This window comes from Monodon monoceros, unplaced genomic scaffold (genome assembly GCF_005190385.1).
Source record: "Monodon monoceros isolate NGI ecotype Baffin Bay Population unplaced genomic scaffold, NGI_Narwhal_1 Super_Scaffold_6, whole genome shotgun sequence".
Lineage (NCBI taxonomy): Eukaryota > Metazoa > Chordata > Mammalia > Artiodactyla > Monodontidae > Monodon > Monodon monoceros.
This window is the reverse complement of record NW_021703783.1, coordinates 83655640-83681479: the sequence shown is the minus strand read 5'-3', so window position 1 is coordinate 83681479 and position 25840 is coordinate 83655640. Positions and strand designations below refer to the sequence as shown.

Here is a 25840-nt window from a genome sequence, read left to right as displayed (position 1 = left end):
ATATACCATCTGTCTTTTGTATATTAATCTTTTGGACCTTTCTAAATGTAGGCATTTGATCCCAAACAAGCAGAATGAGAGGGGATAACCTCAGTTACAAGGACATTATTATGTCCCAGGCATATGATATCCAAAAAACTAAACCACAATTTTAAATTCTTGACAGTTTTTTTTTCTGATGAAAATAAATGTAATGTAATAAATGTAACTTTTGAATGAGGATCAGAAATGCCCAGTCTTTTAATTGCAGTGAAAGAATTCTAAAGGAAAAATAAAATTAAAACATTTCATAACCAAAGGTCCTCTATTAGAAGATCATGAGATGTCATTTAGTCATTAAAATGGTCAATAAAAAGGAATTAAATGATGTAGGGAAAAAAACCACATTTCAGTACTTTAAGAACTTCATATTTTTTCTTTTGTCTTTCCTCTGTTTTTATAATAGATATTATAGTTTGACCAGTGTTCTTCATAGCATGTTTTTATCAACCACCTTTTATTTAATTAATATATAACATATAGGGAGAATTTTTAAAAATTAAGTGAATTGTAAATAGTTAAAATTTATTTTTAGCAACTGAATTTTATGTGATTCTATGCACTATAGTAACTAGAAGTAATCCTCAAATTTTAACAACTGTGACCTATTATTCACCAAAATATGATTTTAACAACTTTTACATTTTTATATTACAGGAGTAAATAATAAATCTGCTCAAGTTCTACTGCTTTTAGTGATACCTGGGCATTTAATTTTCCTCTACACTATTCATTTGATGAAAAGTGGTCACACTTCTTTAACTATAATCTTCGTAGTAGTATACTTATTCGCTGCTGTGTTACAGGTAAGAGTTGAAACCTCTTGCAATCTCTTTTATGCTCAGATTGATGTAAAAGTGTAACTGTAAATCTAAAGGCATAAGAAATATTTTAACATTTCAAAAATCAGCTGAATGCCTTCATATTGATTTGATCTTCTTAAAACCAATAACTTTTAATATGATTTGATCAACAGAACCGTTGAATTTCCTGTTTCCTAGATTCTGTGTCTTCCCTTTTATTTGTTCTCTTCTTTTGTATGAACACATCTTCAGATAAATTCCTGAGAAAGACTGCTGCATAGGAGAAAAATTTTTGAGTCTTTGCATTTTGTAAAATGCTTTTACATGAATAGCTTGACTGGATATAGAATTGTTTCTTTTAGAATTTTGAAGGCATTGCTTCCTTGCTTTTTAACTTCTCCTACTACCATTGAAAAGAACAACACATGCCATTCTCACTGCTGATCTTATGGTACAGAACTACTTTTATCTTTCTAGAAGCTTCTAGAAAGAAAATCTCTTTTTCCCTATTGTTCTTAAATTTCTTCTGGTATTTATCTATAAGTTTTAAAGTAATATGCCTAAATTTCTAGTTCATGATTAATCTTCTTTAGACTTTTGCTAATAAAAGTTGAGGGTTTGGGGGCTGTTATAATGCCACATCTTTCCCATATGGTTATATAACAGTTTTTGGTTAAATTAGTAGTCAATGTTTCTATTATTGGGTCTATCTAAACATTGTTTACTATAGAGCCAGATAATGTATTATATTTCATTTTTGTATATTTTACTTTTCTTTGGGCTAATAATCACATCTTTTTCCATTTGCCTCATTTTCCATAAACCCATCCTAATTTTTTTTCCAACTGTTGCAGCTTTATTTTGGCTTCTTAGCCATGGCTTCTTGCTAAGCTCTGTAGGATTTGGTACCTCCTACAGTGAGAAATCCTAATTTAAGAGATGCATTCAAATAATTCTTTGAAAAGATAACATTTGAATTTGGCCTTCAGGGGGTTTGTAGGAGTGGAGCTGGAGGTTAAGTATGTGGAAAGAAACTGCATTGATGATAATGAGGTTAATGAAATTAACTGACATTTACCGTGTTTCCTATATGACCAGCATTGTTCTAAGTGCTTTACATGTACAGATTTACTTCATTCTCACAAATACTCTCTGAGATTTGTCCTCCTGGTATAAATCAGTGATTTTTAAAGTGAAGTACGTGCAAAACAATGCATTGTGTACAGAAAGAGAAGATTAAAACTTCTATTTATATATGTCTACCTCATTTGTTTAAAATGTCTATTTTCTCCTATTTTTATGATTGCTTTACAATAAACATTAGCACAGTGTTACGTAAGTATACTCATTTATATTGAAAGGGCTGCATAAGCTAAAACTTTTGGAGGTTACTGAGTAAAAGCATAGAGATGAGAAAGCACAGAGCTTATGCCAGAAAGAGCAAGTAATTCATACAGAGGATATAACTAAAAGAAGAGAAGATGAGGTTAAGAAGGTAGATTAGGGCCAATGTAGAAAGGCTTTAAATGCCAGGCACAGGAGACAAGAATCCGCTCATAAAATAACAAAAACCCTTATGACTTAATTGATATTTTCAACTTTTCTATAATGCTTTATAGCACCCAAGATTTTGTTAAAAGTCACTTATCAAATCATTCATTCATTCATTCAATAAACCTTCATTCTACTAGGTGCAGGGATGGGTTTTAAATCCCAGGCTGAATAAATTCAGACCCTATCCTCAAGGACTCATAGCCTGGAGGGAAGACTACTACATGAACAAATAACTATATTATATTGTAATAGAATATAAATGCTGGGAATAGCTACGCGTAATTTGCTGTCAGAGCTTGGAAGAAAAAGCAGCTAATTCCACCTCGGGAGTTATATTTTTCTACTATTCAGTAGGGACAACAGTTACTTCAAATGCATTTTTACTACTGGCTATCTTTATTGCTACATATGATATGGTCATTTATTATAATTTATGTTCTCCATGTGTGTAAGTATTATGAAAAAGATGCATTCCTCAATCCTATGGGAAATATTTAAGAGACTATTCTTTGGTCTGTTTGTAAGCATGCCATTTTTAGAGCAAGTTCCTATTTGTAACTTTACCTCTTCACCTCATGGATGGATTTGATGTTTATGTTTATGGTTCTGTGCCAACATACTATCATGCATCATTTCTCTTAAGTTCATGAAGGATATAAGAAATTATTCTGAATTCATAAAAATATTAGATTTCAACCTTATGCTCACAGTATTCCTATATGTCTTTTGTTAACTTCTGACCCAAATTCTGACCAGTAAAGTTTGAAAAACTAGAGTTGAGGAGAGTAATTATTAATCTCTTTGTGTCTCAGTTACCTCCTCTATAAAGTGGGAGGGATACAGACAGTCCGACTTAACGATTTTTCAACTTTATTATGTGCAAAAGTGATAACGCATTCAGTAGCAACCGTACTTCGAATTTTGAATTTTGATCGTTTCCTGGGCTAGTGATATTCCGTATGATGCTCTCTTATGCTGGGCAGTGGCAGCGAGCCACAGCTCCCAGTCAGCCACGTGCTCATGAGGGCAACCAACTGATAAACTGATCCACTTAAGACCATTCTGTACCCAACCATTCTGTTTTTAACTTTCAGTACAGGATTCAGTAAACTACATGAGCTATTCAGCACTTTATTATAAAATAGGTTATGTGTTAAATGGTTTTGCCCATCTAACTGTAGGATAATGTTAGTGTTCTGAGCATGTTTAAGGCAGGCTAGGCTGAGCTACAATATTCAGTAGGGTAGTTGTATTAAGTGCATATTCGACTTACAGTATTTTCAGCTTATCATGGTTTTTTGGGATGTAACTTCATCATAAGTCAAGGAAGATCTATAGTATTACCTACCTCATAGTCACTTTTGAGGATTAAATGAATTAATTACATAAAGCTTGCTTCATAGTAGATGCTATATGTGTGTTAGCTGACACTATTGTTGTTGTTGTTTTAACATGGAATTGTAAATGGTGAGCCATTAATCTCTGAATAACAGTTGGCTTTTTTTAAATTTTATAGTATTGACTGAATTTTCTTATGTGTCTTTTACAACTTTCATTTTTATGGGTTTTAGTTTTTATTTTCTCCCTAAGAATCAGATAATCTGCCAGAGTAGATCTTTGTTTTTGCACCTGACATTGTGCATTATTTCAATGCAATAGCTTAGAATCAGATTGTAAATTGTCAAATCAAATCTTCATTCTCTGACACTAACATATATAATGCATACATGAGCACACACATTCACACATCTCTTCAGAGACTGAGGTTGAGATAAAAAATCTTGACCTTTCCCTGCCTACTTCACTCAGTCCAAAGACGGACAGAATAAATAAGTACTTTTTTTTTTAAGACTTTTTTCTTTTTGATGTGGACCATTTTTTAAAGTCTTTATTGAATTTGTTACAATATTGCTTCTGTTTTATGTTTTTTTGGGGTTATTTTGGCCATGAGGCATGTGGGATCTTAGTTTTCCGACAAGGGATCGACCCGCACCCTCAGCATTGGAAGACGAAGTCTCAACCACTGGACTGCCAGGGAAGTCCCTAAATATGTACTTCTTAAAGACAAAGACTCCTTCACCACTTAAGACTCATCTTTTAATATCCTTTACTTGACTGACTTCCTTTTTGGATGTGGATTAAATTTATATTCAAAACCTTGGTTTAAGTCCCAGCCCTTATTCAAATATTTCAGTCCACACCAGTCTTCCCATCACTAGACTCTATATTTTGATTGAATATTATATAGTAAAATTTTCTAATGCCTGTTTAATTTCTCTCCGCCTAGATTCCTACCTCCTTGAGGGGAGAGACCAAGACTTTTTTCTTTTGGTATTCTCCACAAGACATGATAGAGTCGTTGTTTTTTGAATTCTTGATATTTCACTTTCTTCCCAGACTAATGTTCTTTAAGGAAATTTCCCCACACCACCTAATTTCCCCAACCAACTGAATGAAGGAAATCCATTTGAAAGAAACTTTATATTGAATTTATTATAATGACATCGTGACAGTTCTTTGCAGTATTTTTGCATTTACTCAGATGTCATCTTCCTGGAAGCCTTTCTTGAATACCTAATTTGGTGCCTTTATTCTCTGTTCCCATGGTACCTTGTGAATACCATTATCCTAGCTTTTCTACTTCACATTAACATAATCTGTTCCTGTGTCTGTCTCACCCATTCTAGAGAAAGGGTCTTTGTTTTACACATTTTTTTAATCTCTAGCACCCAGCCCCATTCCTAGTGCTCAATTAGTATTTGTTAAACTGAATGACTGTATCTTGCTAGCTCTGTCACCCCCTTCAGGAAGAAGAAAGTTTACAACTGTATTTAGGTACTAGAAATTCCAGAAAAACTGAAAAATCTAAATTTTCTTCTCTTGCTCAAATTTTCTCTCTTTCACTGACCTAGGTATTTAAAATTTAAAAAAAAAAGAAAGAAAATAAAAGGCAATGAAAAATAAAACACAAAATACCACAAATTGTATCAGGGTTCAGTCAAAATTACAAGGATTTACTGAAATGTTTAGCGATGACATGACTTGATATCCAGGGAAAGTGCAAGGTTGGCTTTAGATAAAGGGAATTGGAAATGAGTTGAAAATTGATGAAGCTGAAGGATGGAATGTGAGACTGCTGTGGGGATAATGTGTAGTATTCTGTGTACTTTTGTGTATGTTTGAATTTTTACATAGTAAGGAGTTTTTTAAATTAAGGTTTTTCAGAGCATGTTTTTTTGCGGTACGCGGGCCTCTCACTGTTGTGGCCTCTCCCGTTGCGGAGCACAGGCTCCGGACGCGCAGGCTCAGCGGCCATGGCTCACGGGCCCAGCCTCTCCGTGGCATGTGGGATCTTCCCGGACCGGGACACGAACCCATGTCCCCTGCATCAGCAGGCAGACTCTCAACCACGGCACCACCAGGGAAGCCCTTTCAGAGCATATTGACTTCCTAATTTTGGTCCTGTAGCTGACTATTTCTTACTTAAAGTGAAAAGTAAAAAGTAAACTTGAGTTTGAAATTGTTTGAGACTTAGAATAGTCGAGTTCATGTCTTGTTCATCGTAAGTGCGCACTGACTCCATTTTTTGAAGCTATTTTTTAAATTTAAAAATCTACTTACATGTCACACATTTCATTGTTTAGGTATTTATTATGTGTCTTGAAATTAGAAGGAACCTAACAAATGTGCTTTTGTTATGTGTCATTAAGTCCACTGAACCACAGTCAGTAGGTGTGATGGATTATACTCTTACTCCTGTTCCCGCCCGGTGCCCAAGAGCAGTCAGAGTAGTTGGAATATGTCAAGGCTGGAGTAATGTGCAAAAGGCATCCATATTTAATATACCACCAACCACACTGCATTTTAAGGGTTTTTTTTCAACATTAAGGATGGGTCAGCACCAAGCTGACCATGCTGATTACCCATTCTTCCTTCTGTGCCATCAGTCAGCATTTGTGAGACTGCTAGCTGTGGCTAAGGGTACAGTCACTGGCTTTAGAACAGAATTTTTCATCTGTGTCAACAAATTAGCCCACTGAACCCACAACTTTGATTTCACAGAACCAGAGTATACTTTCTTCTACAAACTTAGAGATGATTGGGTTCTTTCTCTCTAAGCAGTCATTTCCTCTGCCTTCACGTCTTTCTTATTCAGATGCTCTATTGACTGCTCAAAACCTGTTAATTTGTGATATCAAAAGCGTGATAAGGAATTCCAGGTTGTGATGGACCTTGTTGGCCTTCCTTCTAAGTTGTACAGAAGGGGCTTCCCTGGTAGCGCAGTGGTAGAGAGTCCACCTGCCGATGCAAGGGACATGGGTTCGTGCCCCGGTCCGGGAAGATCCCACATGCCGCGGAGCGGCTGGGCCCGTGAGCCATGGCCACTGAGCCTGCGCGTCTGGAGGCTGTGCTCCGCAACAGGAGAGGCCACAACAGTGAGAGGCCCGCGTACCGGAAAAAAAGTAAGATGTACAGAAGGGAATTTTGATATCTTCCTCAGGGTTTTCTGTTTCTAATTCTTTTATTTGCCTTATTCCCTGCAGTTTTTTTCAAGGACGTAGTACCTGGACCGCATAATAAACCTGAGAAGGTACAATGATAACTATCCATCAAATAAGCAGACTGATGATCTCTTGAGCAAAGAAGGAACAGCAGTACATTGTCGTTCATTTCCCTACTTAATTTAAAGCCTCTACTAGTCCTCCTTTGTGTTTGAATTGCTAAATATGCTTCCTTTGTCTGTGAAGAGATAAAAGCTTAAACTTTGGATGACATAACCTACAAAAGGCAAAAAGATAGGCACGTATGGAGTATATTAATATTTTTTCTCCTATGAAATATTTCAGTGGGAAAGAAAAATGAGACTTTTCTAGCCCTAGAGGCCTACTAAATTCCAACAAAGTGTTTGTTAATATAATTCATAAAGAATGACTCAAAAACACTTCTAAATGAAAATTTTAATTCCCTCTTTTAGGCACTGATTGTTTCATATAGAAAATTAGGTTACTAAGAACTTTTCTAAACTTCTAGCAGCACCAAATTCCATGGGAAATTCATGTGAAAGCTTGTGGAAAACCTGGCTTATCTGTTTTTTAATTGGGAGAGACAAAGTGGTTCCCTTAAATGGTGGAATGACAAATTCTCATTTCATAAAATTAAAAATATAAATATCGGGATTTTGTCAACTGTATAGTGCACATTATCTTGCTAGTCACTGTACAAAAGAAATAGAAGATATTGTCCCCGCCCTTTAGGATCTTCTCTTGGCTGTGGGAGATGAGACTTAAATGCAAAAAATAATTAGAGAGGAGCCTAAATAAGACTTACCTCCTTATAACAGTAAGTTATAAGCGTCTTCCTGTGTAACTTCAGAATCACACTTTGTGCTTATGCCTGGATTTCCTTGTTTAAAAGTGCTTTAATAGGTTTTTTTTTTTTTGGAGGGGAGGATCAGAATATATACTGTAGCTGATGAGAAACTTGAATTAATATCAATAAATATGAAACTGCTCTTAGCAAAATAGTAATACTTATATTTCTTACTAATATAATTTTGAAAGCAGAAGTCTTCTTAGTTTTTATTACTGCCTTTCAGTAGGCAGTGTTTGTTTTTTCATTTTATACTTATGTGCAAATTGCACCATCTTAACATTTCCCAACAAGTTCGTGTTCTTAAGAAAAATTATTGTCAGCAAGGCCCAAGCTGAACTTAAATGAGCAAATGAGTGACCCTCATAATAAAATTAATAATCTGGATATTGAATATGAATTTCCTAAGAAGTGTTTCTGTTTTATAAGTAATAGTTCGTGGTGGTTTCGAAACCTATGCTTGTACCATGAACACACCCACAGCACAAATAGTGCAAATTAAGAGCAAACAGCTTCCATTTCTCATCTAGTAGAACATGCTTGGGGCAGAAATATGGTCCATGTACTTGCTAACAGAAGCATTGGCAACATCTTAGTTCTGAAGTCACATTCACATGACTCAGTGTCATTATTTTAACTACAAAGACATACAAATGTTTTCACAGAAGAAAAATATTTATAAGCCTTATAAATCATCACATACAAAGGACAAAGTGGAAAAGAGGGAAGATAAGATCCAATATGCAGAACATTGTAGAAAGATCACAGAGCTCTTTAGAGGCAGAGCTGAGTCTGAATTTCTGCTCTGCTGCTTATTTTGTGGCTTCAGTCAAGTTTCCTAACATCTCTGGCCTTATTTTTTTCCCTACCTCAGAGGATAGTAATGAGAACCAAGCTAATGTATATAAAGTACTTGGTAGAGTTGCTGGAATGTAAAAAGTTTCCAGTAATGGTAGTAGCTGCAGTTTATCATCATTATTGTTGTAGACATTATTTTTATCTTCCTCTCATTTTTGGAGCTGGTTATTCAGTGCGCTAAGGCCTTTTTCATCTCCTCACCCTTCACCTTCCTTTTGACTCCTGTTCTTTACTGCAGGACTCTTTTTCCTGCTCTTCTCATGAGTGCCCTAAGCTTCAGATACCACCCTTTCATTGCTAACTCCCAAACTGATATCTCCAGTCTGGCTTCCTATTCTGCATCTCCAGTTAAATGTTGAAATGTTGTTTCAAATTTAACATGTCCAAAACTAATTTATTTCTCTCATAATCTTTCCCACATTAGTAGGGGTGGTGGACAAGAAGCCACAAGTGCACAGAGAACTAGGCCAGGCTTAGGTACACAAAGATCCCCTAAATCTCTCAGCCCTCAGCTCCTGACCCTGTAAAGTTCCTCCAGGATGGGGAGAGCCTTGCTCGCATAAGACTTTATATCCCATGTGTATTGCTGGTGTCCAAATCCTGCCCCTCTCAGTCATTGCCATTACCTTGTTACTGGTGAGTCCAGGCAGTGTAATAGGAAGACTCCTAGATATTTCTGGGTTCTAAGTCTGGTCCCTTCCTAAGTCCCTAACTTTGTCTAAGTCACAGCCCTGCTCTGTGGCTTGGTTTCCTCACTTGTAACACAGGGGTGAAGATACTAACACTAAGGTAACCATATAATTTTAGTCCAAACCAGGACACTTTCGAGAATGAAAGGGAGCTGTTAATAATTATGATTAGAGTCACAAGCATACCATGACTATCTGGGGCAAACCAGGAAGTAGAGTGGCCCTATCTATCACTCAGATCCCTTCCTGCATTTCTAATAGTTGACTTTGTGAATTCCCACTCCTACAGTAAAGATGATTTGTTACAAAGCATTGTTGTACATAATTAATAATGTATATGCTAATATTAACATTATTTGACAACTAAAACAGTCTAATATTAAAATCTATAATTGCTGCTAAGGTAATATTAAGTTAAATTGGCTTTTATGGGTTAGCCAGAGAACCCAGGCAATACATAAAATGTTATTTTCCTTAAAAATTGTATTTCAAGTCCAAATAGCTAATTTTGAATTAGTCTTTTTAAGTTAGAAGCTATCTATTTTTACATTTGTTCAGCCTAAAACAGTCTCTTTCAGGTTCCTGGGTGCACTCTGTGTTCTCATATCTCTGTATTTTACCTAGAAGTCTGTATTTGCCTCTTTCTGCCATAATTTGACTTCTGTTATTTTATAGTGTTCAGCTTTATCTCCTCTTGATCTGCAACTTTTGAGAGGAAAAGAGTACTGGCTCTCTTATATTAAAAGCCGGCTTATCTCCTTATCACCTAAATTGTTCATTCTGAAAATTTTCCGTCTCTGACAGATCCCTTCTTGAGGTTTGGTGTTCTGAGCCACTTTTTCAATACATATATTTAAGAGTTTCCAAAATGGTAATAGCAAATATTTATATAGCATTTATTCTGAGCCATGCACCGTTCTAGGTACTTTACATGTATGAACTCACTGAGTACTTAACACAGCCCAATGAGGTAAGTTATACTATTAGTTCCCACTTACACATGAGGCACTCGACCTGGAGAGAAGTTGAGTAGCTGGTCCAAGTCCACTCAGCAAGACGGAGTCCTGATCCAGTCTACAATCCTAACCACTTGTGTTTTACAAGAACAAGTTTGACATTTTGTTTTGCTCCTAGGGAGGGTCATAGTTTTCAGGATGGCAGTTCTTGGAGGCTTAAAGCTGCCTCTTCTCTCTGGTTTCATTAGATCTTCATATTTCTTCCAGCCAGGTGTTTTGCCTCCAAATTGCATTCGTTCCACAGAGTTTATATGGAATCTGTGCCTACTGAAGTCAAGTAGGAGTCCAGTCAAGGACGTGAATAGGTCCTGAGAGAAGGACTAAGTGCTACGGAAGTTCAGTAGTGGGAGAGTATATTTCTAGGGAGGGAGGGGACCTTTATAATGGATACAATTTTGTTTTGTGGAATCCACAGAAAATGCCACTTCAGCAAAAAGGAAGTAGCATTAAGTAACTGAGAAGACTCAGGGTATTTACAGAAATACTAAGAAAATTTCTGGAGCATAGGGTTTATGAAAGGCAGTGATAGAAAATAAGGTTGAAAACTACAGATTGTGACAAGATCATGAAGGGTCTTGCAGACCAGACTGAAGAATTCATTTTATTCTATAGAACGATGATTTTCAACATTTTTCCCACTCCCAACAAACTTGAGAGACCTGACACATTCCTCTGATGCAGTTCATATAATGTGGAAGGGCTTGAGCTTTGATTTCCACCACTCACTGCCACGACTCACTGCCTGTGTCACCTTGATCAAGGTAATCTCTCATCTGTTTTCTCAGCTGTAAAAAGAGGCTAAGAGTAGTCCTGCTTTGTGGGTTGTTATAAGGATGAAATGAGATAATGCATGTAAGGTGCTATTATTGTCTCATCATTTTAATATCATCTCTAATAGCTGTGGATTACTGGGGCAGTGAGTCTCTTAGGGTATCACTGAGTGGATCAGATCCTGTGGAATCTAGCATTGAGTCTCTACCATGGTTCTAATACTCGACTCAATCCTTGGAGTCATTCTTCTATGTAAGGAAAATGTAGCCATATGGTGGTAATGTGGCCACAATTGGAATCCCAGGATACCCACCCAATAGCTGAGCAAGTTAATTGGCTTAGCCTTGGGCAAGTTACTTGATTCCTTGGGGGGGTCTTATTGTTCTTGCCTGTAAAATGAGGATAATGATTCCTCTTTGCACAGCAGGTATAATACCTGGCACATAGTAGGCCCCTGTTAAATGGTGTGGTTATGTCTTTTCTTTTATTACGACACTGAGTCAAATCCTATTCCCAGATGGCATCTCAAAGGAAAGAGCTAAGCAACCAGGAGATTTTAACAGGTTGCCTGACTTCACTCGCATTTTTTCCTCATTTCTCAGGATATAAGTCCACCAGATTCCAACAGGAAAGTAAGGATCTCTTTATTCTTTCTGTGACTGTTCTGCCTCTGTCTCTTAATTGGTTTCTGTCTGTCAGCTTGGGTTGAATGGAAAGTGTGAAGAGAATGATAAAGGAAATGTAAAGGGAGGACCTACAGTTCTAAGAATTTTTTTCTAGTTGTAAAAATAGCTACTTTAACTTTGGGAGTTGATTAATATGGTGAAGGAAGGAAGTTGAAACAGGTGACTTTTTGAGATTCCTTTTTAGCCCTGGGATTGCCTTTTTGTGATACAATAGTGTGTTATGCTATTATAGCTTAGGTTGTAGGGTCTTAAAATTGATACACTTTCCTAAATCCATATTTATGATTAATTCTCTGGACAGGTATGATTGGGCTCCAGGCCAGTAAGCACAGAAGATGAAATGATTGCCTGCCTCATTGGAGGCACGGCATGCCAGAGCCCTGTGGAGCAAGGCATTCAGAAAGGGAGCTTTTTTCCATCCTGTCAAGCCTGACAAGGACGCAGTTAGGACCAGGGAAGCCGAGTTCTCTTTTTCTAGCGTGCTGGTTAGGATGTTACTGACTGTGCTCCGAGTTCTGCTGCAATTGCAGACATGACTTAGAGGAATTTTCACATCATCTGGAAAAAAAAAAAAATCTTATAACACAGCTATGTGAAAGCACTTACTTGGAAAGCATAAAAACTATTTTTCAAGAAATTTGCCAGAATAAAATCTTGGTTGATTGTGACCCCAGAATATTCAGCCAGAAAACACTGACTTGAATGATTCGATAATTTAAATTTTTTTGCTATTTAAAAAAATAGATGTTTAGCACCATACTTCTTTTTTATTTTAAAGCTAAATGTCTGTGTTAGTTCTGCATAACAAGGCTAATCTAAGTTGTGATTTTTTTGTACCATCTAGGGAAATGTGTAAAAGCAAAAGGTCTCTAAAGATTTTTGCATTTATTAAAAGGGGTGTTTAAAGGGTGTCAAAAGATGATGAGACCATCATTCAATATCCAAAGTAAATAAACAAAATTGAATTTATTGCTCACTGTTGTAAAGGATCAGGGGAATTCTCTCCAAGCAGCGCAAATTACTGATCTTTTGTAGGGTTTTAGGGATGCCTGGAGTTCAGGGATGGGCAGATATTCAAAAGCTTGAGTAGGCCTATGTCATCTGTAGAGATGTGGATACTTGGGTGTGACTACTGTTGTTAGTTGGTCCTCAGAGGTGTATTTATTAGACCGGATTTGTTCCTAATTGCCTACTTCAGAAGCAAGGACTATCATTGATCGGCTGCCTTCTAAATGCATTCAGTAAGGCAAGTTGTTTATTGATTGAATGAATTTAAAATCAGTTCTGGTGGCTTCTTGTTACCATGGCTAAAGATCAGTCTTTTCCTGGGAGTGTGGGAACTTCTTACTCTCTCAGTCTCCACTCTTGTTCCTCACTCAGTCAAAGCTGCAGGATTTCATTAAGGATTGTCCAGACCTTCACCTCTGTTGTTGATTCTTCTTGAAGATGGGGTATCTGATTTTCAGTTTGAGTCCATCAGTGTAATTCCTTTTGGGAGGAGGGGTCTTTGAATTATTTATTGAAACATCTGATGGGACAGTGGCTGGGTTGAAACATTTGAGACACTGGACAATAAACATTAAGTGTGAGATAAAGAATAATTAGAAGTATTGTAAGAAGGGAGTGGAATATATTTCACTACCATAACCTAAGATTTTTCAGGCCTAACCAAGAAAACATGTCCTAATGATTCCCTAGGTAGCCAGACTGCCTTTTCTTTTAGCTTAGATACAGATTGTTTTACTTCATCTGTAACATTAATTCAGGTATCATATGAAGTGTTGGAAATGGTTCTGGTTGGCCAAAAGAAACTCCCAAACCATTCTTTTATCTGTAACCGTAACTGTTACTTTGCTGGTCTTAGGTGGAAGCTGTCTACTTTGTGTGCTCATCTCTTTGCTCTGAGAATCTTCGGTTAATAATCGACCTCCGTGAGTCATCTGCTTTGGGAAGTGCTCTGGAGAACTTCAGTTTAGGTTCCCTGTGGTGTTACTTTCCAGCTCTGCTGAAGGTCTCTTCCGTTTTTTTCCCAGAGGACAGCAGACTGTGTTGCCAGTTCAGGCTCATTCAGTGATTATGTTTTATTCATCATCGTAGACTCAGCATTCAGCCCCTGCCTGGTACAGTAAATATTTATAAAATGAATATTCAGCTTTATATTATTCTTGGATTATTTTTGGCATTTCAATTATATTTCTTCATTTAGATTCTGATCTCACTGAAAGCAATAACCGTGTCTTATTCTTCTCTAAATGCTCCAGAAAGCTTATCACAGTGTTTTCTATGTTAGATAAAAATAAATATTTGTTAAATTGGATTCCAGATATATTGAGTGTACTTTGTTTGGGTGATAGGGCAGATATTTGACAAGATTTCTCATCTAAAAGAGAGAATAGGGCTTCCCTGGTGGCCCAGTGGTTGGGAGTCCGCCTGCGAATGCAGGGGACACGGGTTCGTGCCCTGGTCCGGGAAGATCCCACATGCCGCAGAGCGGCTGGGCCCGTGAGCCATGGCCTCTGAGCCTGCGCGTCCGGAGCCTGTGCTCCGCAACGGGAGAGGCCACAACAGTGAGAGGCCCGCATACTACAAAAAAAATAAAATAAAAAAATAAAAGAGAGAATAAATCTGATGGAGAGGTGAAACATATACATAAAACAATTTGAAGATGATGCTTTTTTAAAACGTAATATTACATGTTTAACAAGTACAAGCAAAATATTCTATAAATGACTACTTAACAGTAGGTTTTTTAAACATCTTAACCACTTAAACAGAATGCTAAACTTTATTATTTTTAATGGATTTTTAAAATTTTTGATTTTGGAGTATACTTGATTTACAATATTATGTTTCAGGTGTACAACAAAGTGATTCAATTATACGTTTACATATATCTATTCTTTTTCAGATTTTTTCCCCATAGATGTTATTAGAATATTGAGTAGAGTTCCCTGTGCTATACGGTAGTCCTTGTTGATTATCTATTTTATATATAGTAGTGTGTATATGTTAATCCCAGCCTCCTAATTTGTCCTTCCCCTTTGGTAACCATAAGTTTATTTTCTGATTCTGTGAGTCTGTTTCTACTTTTTTTTTTGTTTCTACTTTTTGAAAATAAGTTCATTTGTATCATTTTTTAAGATTCCACATATTAGTGATATCATATATTTTTCTTTCTCTCTTTGTCTTATTTCACTTAGTATGATAATCTCTAGGTCCATCCATGTTGCTGCAAATGGCATTATTTCATTCTTTTTTATGACTGAGTAATATTCCATTGTATATATGTCCCACATCTTCTTTACCATTCATCAGTCGATGGACATTTAGGTTGTTTCTATTGTAAATAGTGCTGCAGTGAACATTGGGGTGCTTGTATCTGATCGGATTATGTTTTTCTCCAGATATATGCCCAGGAGTGGGATTGCTGGATCATATGGTAGCTCTATTTTTAGTTTTTAAAGGGACCTCCATACTGTTCTCCATAGTGGCTGTACCAATTTACATTCTCACCAACAGTGTAGGAGGGTTCCTTTTTCTCCACACCCTCTCCAGCATTTATTGTTTGTAGACTTTTTGATGATGGCCATTCTGACTGGTGTGAGGTGATAACCTCATTGTAGTTTTGATTTGCGTTTCTCTAATAATTAGTGATGTTGAGCATCTTTTCACGTGCTTCTTGGGGAAGCATCTTTTCATGTGCTTCTTGGAGAAGCACATGTGTCTTCTTTGGAGAAACGTTTATTTAGATCTTCTCCCCATTTTCTGATTGGGTTGTTTCCTTCTTGATATTGAGCTGCATGGCTGTTCGTACATTTTGGAGACTAATCCCTTATAAGTTGCATGACTGCAAATATTTTCTCCCATTCTGTGGGTTGTCTTTTCATTTTGTTTATGGTTTCCTTTGCTGTGCAAAAACTTTTCAGTTTAATTCGGTCCCATTTGTTTATTTTGTTTTTATTTCCATTCCTGTAGGAGACGGATCCAAATAAATATTGCTACAATTTACGTCAAAGAGTGTTCTGCTGATGTTTTCCTCTAGGAGTTTTATAGTATCTGGCCTTACATTTAGGTCTTTAATCCATTTTGAGTTTATTTTTGTGTATGGTGTTAGAAAATGTTCTAATTTCATTCTTTTACATATAGTTGTCCAGTTTTCCCAGCACCATTTATTGAAGAGACTGTTTTTTCTCCATTGTGTATTTGTACCTCCTTTGTTTAGATTAATTGACCATAGGTGCATGGGTTTATTTCTGGTCTTTCTATACTGTTCCATTGATCTAAATATCTGTTTTTGTGCCAGTACCATATTGTTTTGATGACTGTAGCTTTGTAGTATAGTCTGAAGTCAGGAAACCTGATTCCTCCAGCTCCATTTTTCTTTCTCAAGATTGCTTTGTCTAGGGCTTCCCTGGTGGCGCAGTGGTTGAGAGTCCGCCTGCCGATGCAGGGGATACGGGTTCTTGCCCCAGACAGGGAAGATCCCACATGCCGCAGAGTGGCTGAGCCCATGAGCCATGGCCGCTGAGCCTGCGCATCTGGAACCTGTGCTCCGCAACGGGAGAGGCCACAACGGTGAGAGGCCCGCATACCACAGAAAAAAAAAAAAAAGATTGCTTTGTCTATTCAGGGTCTTTTTTTTTTTTTTTTTTTTCGGTACCAGGGAAGCCCTATTCGGGGTCTTTTATATGTCCATACAAGTTTAAAAATTTTTTGTTCTAGCCCTATGAAAAATGACATTGGTAGTTTGATAGGGATTGCATTGAATCTGAAGGTTGCCTTGGGTAGTATAGTCATTTTGACAATATTGATTCCTCTAAGCAATCCAAGAACATGATATATCTTTCCTTCTGTTTGTGTCATCTTTGATTTCTTTCATCAGCATCCTAGTGTTCAGAGTACGGGTCTTTTGCATCCTGAGGTAGGTTTATTCCTAGGTATTTTATTCTTTTTGATCAGAATGCTAAACTTTAACGTTATTTTAAAAAGTAAAGTTTCACAATGAAATAAAATGTATTTCACAATGAATAGGGCAAGGGTAATGAATGATCTACACCTTTATGCAACAGTATATTCACAACAATATTGTGAATCCCACAAACCTAAGGTTGAAGCCAGACACAAAAAGAGCACATAATACGTGATTGCATTTATATTAAGTATAGAAATAGGCATTAAGAGCTTAAAAAAAAAATGTAAAGGAAGGTTGATAACTAACTTCTGCCAGAGTAGAACTGAGGCCAAGTAGGGAACAGTAACCTTTGGTGGGTGATCAGATTCTTTTTCTTCCTCTGCCCCATTTGACAACCCACTGTTCTTAAATGGCTCACTTAGAAGGACAATATGAACGAATATTTATGATGTCTGTTAACTGCCAGACAATATGTATTTTATTCACATTATTTCATATAATCCTTTGAGCAGTCCTCTGAGATATGTATTGTCTTCCCTACTTCTCAAGTGACAAATATAAAAACTGAAAGCGTTAAAAATTTGCCCAAGTAATAGAAGTAGTTAAGTAGTAGATAAAATTTGAACTTAGATTTGTATTACTTCAAAGACTTTGTTATGTCTACTCCATCACAGGATAAGTAAAAGGGTCAAGAACTTAACCTGGTAATTTCATTAGTGGAGGATGATGGGAAGAGGCTCTATACTAGGGCAGGGATCAGCAAACTTTTTCTGTAATGGGCCAGGTAAGCAACATTTTAGGCCTTGCGGGCCATATGGTCTCTGTCACAAGTACTCAAATCTGCCAAGACAGCACAAAAGCAGCCATAAACAATATGTAAATAAATGAACATGGCTGTGTCCCCAAAAAACTTTACTTATGGATACTGAAAATTGGATTTCGTATCATGTTCACAGGTTACAAAATCCTATTCTTCCTTTGATTTTTTTCAACCATTTAAAAATGTAAAAATCGTTCTTAGCTTATGGGCCATGCAGGTGGTGGGCCAAATTTGGCCTACAGGCTGTAGTTTGCTGACTCCTGCTCTAGGCTGTTGCTGGGAAGAAAACTCTACCAGAGTCCTTGTATATATTTAGGCATTCCCTTTCTAAACAGGTTCAAAAGCTCAACAGATATTTGTCAAACCCCTCCTGTGTGCTCCACTGCTACTTGACATACAAAGATGACCTCTCCAACCTACAAAAACAATTTAAAGGAAAATAACATTAAGATATAATTTACATACAGTAAAATACACCCATGTAAAGTGTGAAGTTTGATGAGTCTTGACATATGTGTACAACCACATAACCACCACCACAGTCAACGTATAGAACGTTACCTTCACCCCCAAAAAGCTCCCTCCTGCTTCTCTGCAGTCAGTTCCCATCCATCCCTGGCTCTAGGCAGCCACTGATCAGTTCTCTGTCACCATAAATTAGGTTTCCCTTTTCTAGAATTAAATATAAATGAACCTAAGTATGTACTCTTTGTTGTTTCCTTGTTTTACTCAGCATATATTTTTGGAATTTATCCATATTGTTACATGTATCAGTAATTTGTTTCATTTTTGCTCCTTAACATTCTATTGGATGAGTATATCCAAGTCTCTGTACAAGTCTCTGTATAGACATATGTTTTTATTTTCCTTGGGTAAATACCCAGAAGTAGAATTACTGGATCGCGTGGAAGATGCTTGTTTAACTTTATAAGAAACTGCCAAGCTGTTTTCCAAAGTGATTATACCATCTGCCTTACCATTAGCTTGAGAGTTTTGTGTGCCTCACATCCTCACCATCACTTAGTATTGTCAGTCTTTTTACCTTTACCCATTCCCATGGGTGTATTGGTGGTAATCTCATGGTGATCATAATTTCCAGTTACCTGATGACTAATAGTATGGAGTATCTTTTCATGGATTTATTGGCCATTCATGCTTTCCTCTGTGAAGTTCAAATCTTAGGTCCATTTTTTTAATTGGTATTGAGTTGTAAGAGTTCTTTATATATTCTGGATACAAGTCCTTTGTCAGATATAGGCATTGGAAATACTTTCTCCCAATCTGTGCACTGTCTTTTCATTTTCTTAATCATATATTTTAATAGCAGAAGTTTCAGTTTTAATGAAGTTCAGTTTATCAATTTTTTCTTTATGGTTAGTGCTTTTTGTGTCCTAAGAAATGTTTGCCAATCCCTAGAGTTTTAGGGATATTTTCTTTTAGAAATATTCTGGTTTTAGCTTTTATTTGTATCTCTGATCCATTTTGGGTTAATTTTTGTATATGGCGTGAAATACAGATTGAGGTTTATATTTTTCCATGTGAATACCCAGCTGTTGCAGCACCATTTGTTGGGAAAACTGTCCTCCTCACCTTCAATGACCTTAGTATGTTTGTCGAAAACCAATTTACTATATGTGGGTCTATTTCTAAATTGTATTCTTTTCCATAGATTTATATGTCTATTCTTTAGCTGCTCTTCTCTTTTAAGCCTTAACTTTTCTAAAAAATTTTTAATTGCAAACTCTCTTCTTTAGTAGATCTCAGCTCACTTTCATGAGTATTTGTACTTTTACAGGTATAAATATGCCAAACAATCAAATCTAATGTAGATGTGTTTCTCTCTGTGATTCCAAATCAACATCCTTTTATTCTCTACGCTTAGCATAGAGTTCTTAGTGTGCTAGCATTTCAACAGCAGCAGTAATTATAGTTATGAATCCTTGTCTGATACTGTATCTCAAACCTTACAGAAGTCCAGGTTGATCATATCTGGGTTTTCACACTTGTCACTTCTCATAGCTGCTTCTTCTAAAATGTTAATTAGTTAAGCATGCTCCTTGCCTTTGTACATCCAGTTCTATTCTCTGCTCTTCTCCATATTCTGTCTCTAACTAATGACTGTAGACCCTTCTAATATCAAGAAAAGATTGATTTTCTAGGTTTCAAATATCTTAGTTATTTCTTTGCCCCTTACTTTTATCCCCTCCCATAAAAATAAGTTGTCTTCTTTTCAGGGTTTGTTTACTTATGTCATAGAAGTTCAGAGCTGTATTTCTGACTCTTTTCCTTTTACCTGCAATTAAAATTTTTTTCAGGTAGTTTCATTTTCTAGCAATATCCATTACTAAATTCCTATAGATGTCAAAGTTATCCTTTTAAATCTGTTCTCTGAGATGATATCTCACCTAGTAAAGGGAAAAAACAGACCTCCATGCTGAGCTTAGACAAGGAAGTGGTTTTTGGTCTTGTTTTATGGGGATTTTTTTTAGTTTATTGAGTTTTGTTTCTTATCATAAAGCAACACATGTTCATCATTGTAAAATTGTCCATAATCCCCATACTCAAGACTACCACCACAAATATTTTGGTGTGCTACTTCAAAAAATTATTTCTCAAATTTGAGTAATATATTAGAAAGGCATTCAATAAATAGTTTTAAATGAATGAATATTCTTTTTTCCAGTGAAATGTTCTGCTGGGCAACAAAGTCTTCCTACTTGAAAAGGGATGGTATTAGAAGCAGAGCCATCTTTGGGCTACAGGCAGAGCGTGAAGAGGGAACACCTAAGTTGTTCAGGGCCTGATCTCTGCTGATTGCATCTTTCCTTAATATTCTATGGATATTAACAGCATTAAAGTAATTTTATTTAGCATGTAAGAGATAGTCAATAAATGTTAGTTTCCTCTAGCAGTTTGTATATGTTTTATTTCCATCTTCTTTGCTTATTATTACTAAACTAAGAAACGTCTTCAGTTTGACTTTCTTCTTGATTTTCAGGTTGTCATTTCGTAATACTAAGTGACATTGGCTATCACTAGTTCTTTGCATGATTGGAACAGAATGACATGGTCACATGAGGGAGGATCACTAGGCCAGGGTTAATGAACTCCCAGCCAAAAATTATTGTATTTAAGAAAAAAAATTTTTTTTTGGCCACGCCACACGGCTTGCAGGATCTTAGTCCCCTGACCAGGGATCGAACCTGTGCCCCTTGCAGAGGAAGTGTGAAGTCCTAACCACTGGACCACCAGGGAATTCCCTTTAAAAATTTTTAATTGCATATTAAATATTGAATAGGTAAACAATAATGACATCTACAAGGTATAAAGAGTAATAACACAGTGACCACCAGGACACTCACCAGTCAGCTTAAGAATTATAACACTACCAATACCCTAGTACCTATACCTTCTAAAGATACCTATCTGCTCCTCCCTCCTCCCCAAAGCAAACTATTGATTCAGAATTGTATGGCTAAAAAGTTTTTGCTCTTCCCTATGATTATGCATTTATTTGGATACCTAAAAATATATGGTTTTAGTTTTGCGTGGTTTTGAAATTTATAAATGGAATCAATGAATTTGTGTTTAAGTGGCTTTCTTCTTTTGCTCGGCATTCTATGTGAGATTCATTCATATGGGTAACTGTTGTTCATCTATTTTAGTTATATAGTATTCCATTGTATAAATATTCCATGATTTTTTCATCTATTCTTCTTTTAATGGACTTTTAGGTTGTTTGTAGTTTTTTGCTATTAAAAATCAAGACTGTGAATATTGTTATATTGTCTCCTGAACACATTCTGAGGGTTTCTTTCGGACAGAAAGTCTTAACCATTTTTGTGCCATGGATTCCTTGGGAAGTTTGGTGATTATTAGGGACTCCTCGAAATAAGGTTTGTTTGTTTCCTACCTTCCCCCACCTGCCACCTCACAAAAATAATTCAGGCCAAAGAAAAGACATTTTATCTGTATATCAGGAGTAGACTGAATTCCTGTTGACTGATAATCCTAAATTCTTAACTGACATTTAAATATTAGATTTTAATGAGTAGCATTAGCAGTCTGGAAACTGGATTAGGGAAGCATATTTTTATAGGGAAAATGAATTCAGCTTTTGTAAGGCTTAGGAAGAAATGTACTAATTTGCTATTCCTGGTGTTTATTTGTATCATATTTCTAAGCACTCCTCTCCCAAAGAAATCATCTTTCTTCACATGATACACAAGGCTGTTACTGGCAATGGGGCATTGAAGGGATGCTAGTAGATGGGAATGTTGATTCCAGCTCAGAGAAGGAGCTGGCCGAGAGAATCAATCATCCAAAGCAAATATATATTCATGTGTTTTATATATTTATTTAAATTCCAAGTAATACATCTAGAACATGCATAATTAGCTGGAGCAACAAAGTTGCCTTTTAAGGAGGTATATTTACCCAAAGAAGTTGTGCATATTTCATAAAAAACAAACAGACCATGTAAAATACAGTCTACGCTTGGTTAGATTTTTGATGTGTTTTCCCAGTAAAAAAGAATACATTCCTTAAATAATCATTTAGTTTGAAAATAAAGCATGTTTCATTAAGAAGTATCTGATACTTACTGTGCTTTTAATAATTCATTTATACAGTGTTCCAAGGAAACACTGATATCCTTGTTAACCTGTAAAAAAAATTAATAAATTTAAACCTGCTTGACCTTTAAGTCATCACAATACCTTTAAAAAGAAATTGCATGGGAAGGGAACTTAAATTAAATTATGAGACTAAGAATGTGGGAGGGATGGAGGAAGAAATGCAGAGATAAGGAGAGCAATCACTATGTGGTTTATGACCACAGATTTCTTACCCTTGTACTTTAGAGCTAAAACAGACTGTGGAGACATCAATTCATCCATTTTTTTTTTTTAACATCTTTATTGGAGTATAATTGCTTTACAATGGTGTGTTTCTGCTTTATAACAAAGTGAATCAGCTATACATATACGCATATCCCCATATCTCCTCCCTCTTGCGTCTCCCTCCCACCCTCCCTATCCCACCCCTCTAGGTGGTCACAAAGCACCGAGCTGATCTCCCTGTGCTATGCAGCTGCTTCCCACTAGCTATCTGTTTTACATTTGGTAGTATATATAAGTCCATGCCACTCTCTCACTTCGTCCCAGCTTACCCTTCCCCCTCCCCATGTCCTCAAGTCCATTCTCTACGTCTGTGTCTTTATTCCTGTCCTGCCCCTAGGTTCTTCAGAACCCATTGTTTTTTCTTTCTTAGATTCCATGTATATGTGTTAGCGTACAGTATTTGTTTTTTACTTCGTGACTTACTTCACTCTGTATGACAGACTCTAGGTCCATCCACCTCACTACAAATAACTCAATTTCATTTCTTTTTATGGCTGAGTAATATTCCATTGTATATATGTGCCACATCTTCTTTATCCATTCATCTGTCAGTGGACACTTAGGTTGCTTCCATGTCCTGGCTATTGTAAATAGTGCTGCAGTGAACATTTTGGTACATGACCCTTTTTGAATTATGGCTTTCTCAGGGGATATGCCCAGTAGTGGGATTGCTGGGTCGTATGGTAGTTCTGTTTTTTTAAGGAACCTCCATACTATTCTCCATAGTAGCTGTATCAGTTTACATTCCCACCAACAGTGCAAGAGGGTTCCCTTTTCTCCACACCCTCTCCAGCATTTATTGTTTGTAGATTTTTTTGATGATGACTCTTCTGACTGGTGTGAGATGATACCTCATTGTAGTTTTGGTTTGCATTTCTCTAATGATTAGTGATGTTGAGCATTCTTCCATGTGTTTGTTGGCAATCTGTATATCTTCTTTGGAGAAATGTCTGTTTAGGTCTTCTGCCCATTTTTGGATTGGGTTGTTTGTTTTTTGATATTGAGCTGCATGAGCTGCTTGGAATTTTGGAGATTAATCTTTTGTCAGTTGCTTCATTTGCAAATATTTTCTCCCATTCTGAGGGTTGTCTTTTCATCCTGTTTATAGTTTCCTTTGCTGTGCAAAAGCTTTTAAGTTTCATTAGGTCCCATTTGTTTATTTTTGTTTTTATTTCCATTCCTCTAGGAGGTGGGTCAAAAAGGATCTTGCTGTGATTTATGTCATAGAGTGTTCTGCCTATGTTTTTCTCTAAGAGTTTTATAGCGTATGGCCTTACATTTAGATCTTTAATCCATTTTGAGTTTATTTTTGTGTATGGTGTTAGGAAGTGTTCTAATTTCATTCTTTTACATGTAGCTGTCCAGTCTTCCCAGCATCACTTATTGAAGAGGCTGTCTTTTCTGCATTGTATGTTCTTGCCTCCTTTATCAAAGATAAGGTGACTATATGTGTGTGGGTTTATCTCTGGGCTTTCTATCCTGTTCCATTGATCTATATTTCTTTTTTTGTGCCAGTACCATACTGTCTTGATTACTGTACCTTGAGTATAGTCTGAAGTCAGGGAGCCTGATTCCTCCAGCTTTGTTTTTCTTTCTCAAGATTGCTTTGGTTATTCAAGGTCTTTTATGTTTCCATACAAATTGTGAAATTTTTTGTTCTAGTTTGGTGAAAAATGCCATTGGTAGTTTGATAGGGATTGCACTGAATCTATAGATTGCTTTGGGTAGTATAGTCATTTTCACAATGTTGATTTTTTCAATCCAAGAACATGGTATATCTCTCCACCTGTTTCTATCATCTTTAATTTCTCTCATCAGTGTCTTATAGTTTTCTGCATACAGGTCTTTTCTCTCCTTAGGTGGGTTTATTCTTAGGTATTTTATTCTTTTTGTTGCAATGGTAAATGGGAGTGTTTCCTTAATTTCTCTTTCAGATTTTTCCTTATTAGTGTATAGGAATTCAAGAGATTTCTGAGCATTCATTTTGTATCCTGCTACTTTGCCAAATTCATTGATTAGCTCTAGTAGTTTTCGGGTAGAGTCTTTAGAATTCTCTATGTATAGTACCATGTCATCTGCAAACAGTGACAGCTTTAAATCTTCTTTTCTGATTTGGATTCCTTTATTTCCTTTTTTACTCTGATTGCTGTGGCTAAAACTTACAAAACTATGTTGAATAATAGTGGTGAGAGTGGGCAACTGTGTCTTGTACCTGTTCTTCGTGGAAACAGTTTCAGTTTTTCACCACTGAGAATGATGTTGGCTGTGGGTTTGTCATATATGGCCTTTATTATGTTTAGGTAAGTTCCCTCTGTGCCTACTTTCTGGAGGGTTTTTATCATAAATGGGTGTTGAATTTTGTCAAAAGCTTTTTCTGCATCTATTGAGATGATCATATGGATTTTCTCCTTCAATTTGTTAATATGGTGTATCACGTTGATTGATTTGCGTATATTGAAGAATGCTTGCATTCCTGGGATAAACCCCACTTGATCATGGTGTATGATCCTTTGAATGTGCTGCTGGATTCTGTTTGCTAGTATTTTGTTGAGGATTTTTGCTTCTGTGTTCTTCAGTTATATTGGCCTGTAGTTTGCTTTCTTTGTGACATCTTTGTCTGGTTTTGGTATCAGGGTGATGGTGGCCTTGTAGAATGAGTTTGGGAGTGTTCCTCCCTCTGCTATATTTTGGAAGAGTTTGAGAAGAATAGGTGTTAGCTGTTCTCTAAATGTTTGATAGAATTTACCTGTGAAGCCATCTGGTCCAGGGCTTTTGTTTGTTGGAAAATTTTTAATCACAGTCTCAATTTCAGTGCTTGTGATTGGTCTGTTTATATTTTCTATTTCTTCCTGATTCAGTCTCAGAACGTTGTGCTTTTCTAAGAATTTGTCCATTTCTTCCAGGTTGTCCATTTTATTGGCATATAGTTGTTTGTAGTAATCTCTTATGATCCTTTGTATTTCTGCAGTGTCAGTTGTTACTTCTGCTTTTTCATTTCTAACTCTATTGATTTGAGTCTTCTCCCTTTTGTTGTTGATGAGTCTGGCTAATGGTTTATCAATTTTGTTTATCTTCTCAAAGAACCAGCTTTTTGTTTTATCGTTCTTTGCTATTGTTTTCTTCATTTGTTTTTCATTTATTTCTGATCTGATCTTTATGATTTCTTTCCTTCTGCTAACTTGGGGTTTTTTGGTTCTTCCTTCTCTAGTTGCTTTAGGTGTAAGGTTAGGTTGTTTATTTGAGATGTTTCTTGTTTCTTGAGGTAGGCTTGTATTGCTATAAACTTCCCTCTTAGAACTGCTTTTGCTGCATCCCATAGGTTTTGGGTCATCATGTTTTCATTGTCATTTGTTTCTAGGTATTTTTTGATTTCCTCTTTGATTTCTTCAGTAATCTCTTGGTTATTTAGTAGTGTATTGTT

General features: G+C 36.4%; 1 protein-coding gene across 3 annotated transcripts in view; it reads left to right on the top strand.

Annotated features, from left to right (window-relative positions):
- The window catches only part of SLC41A2 (solute carrier family 41 member 2), a 128836-nt gene that overhangs the window by 94995 nt on the left and 8001 nt on the right, over positions 1-25840 (top strand). For 2 of the 3 annotated variants that reach the window (XM_029205370.1, XM_029205369.1), the window contains exon 10: positions 697-845. In XM_029205370.1, the coding sequence (XP_029061203.1) occupies positions 697-845 (149 nt within the window). Of the gene's footprint in view, positions 1-696; positions 846-6940; positions 6988-25840 lie in introns of all 3 variants that reach the window. The other variant, XM_029205371.1, reaches the window with a different exon arrangement.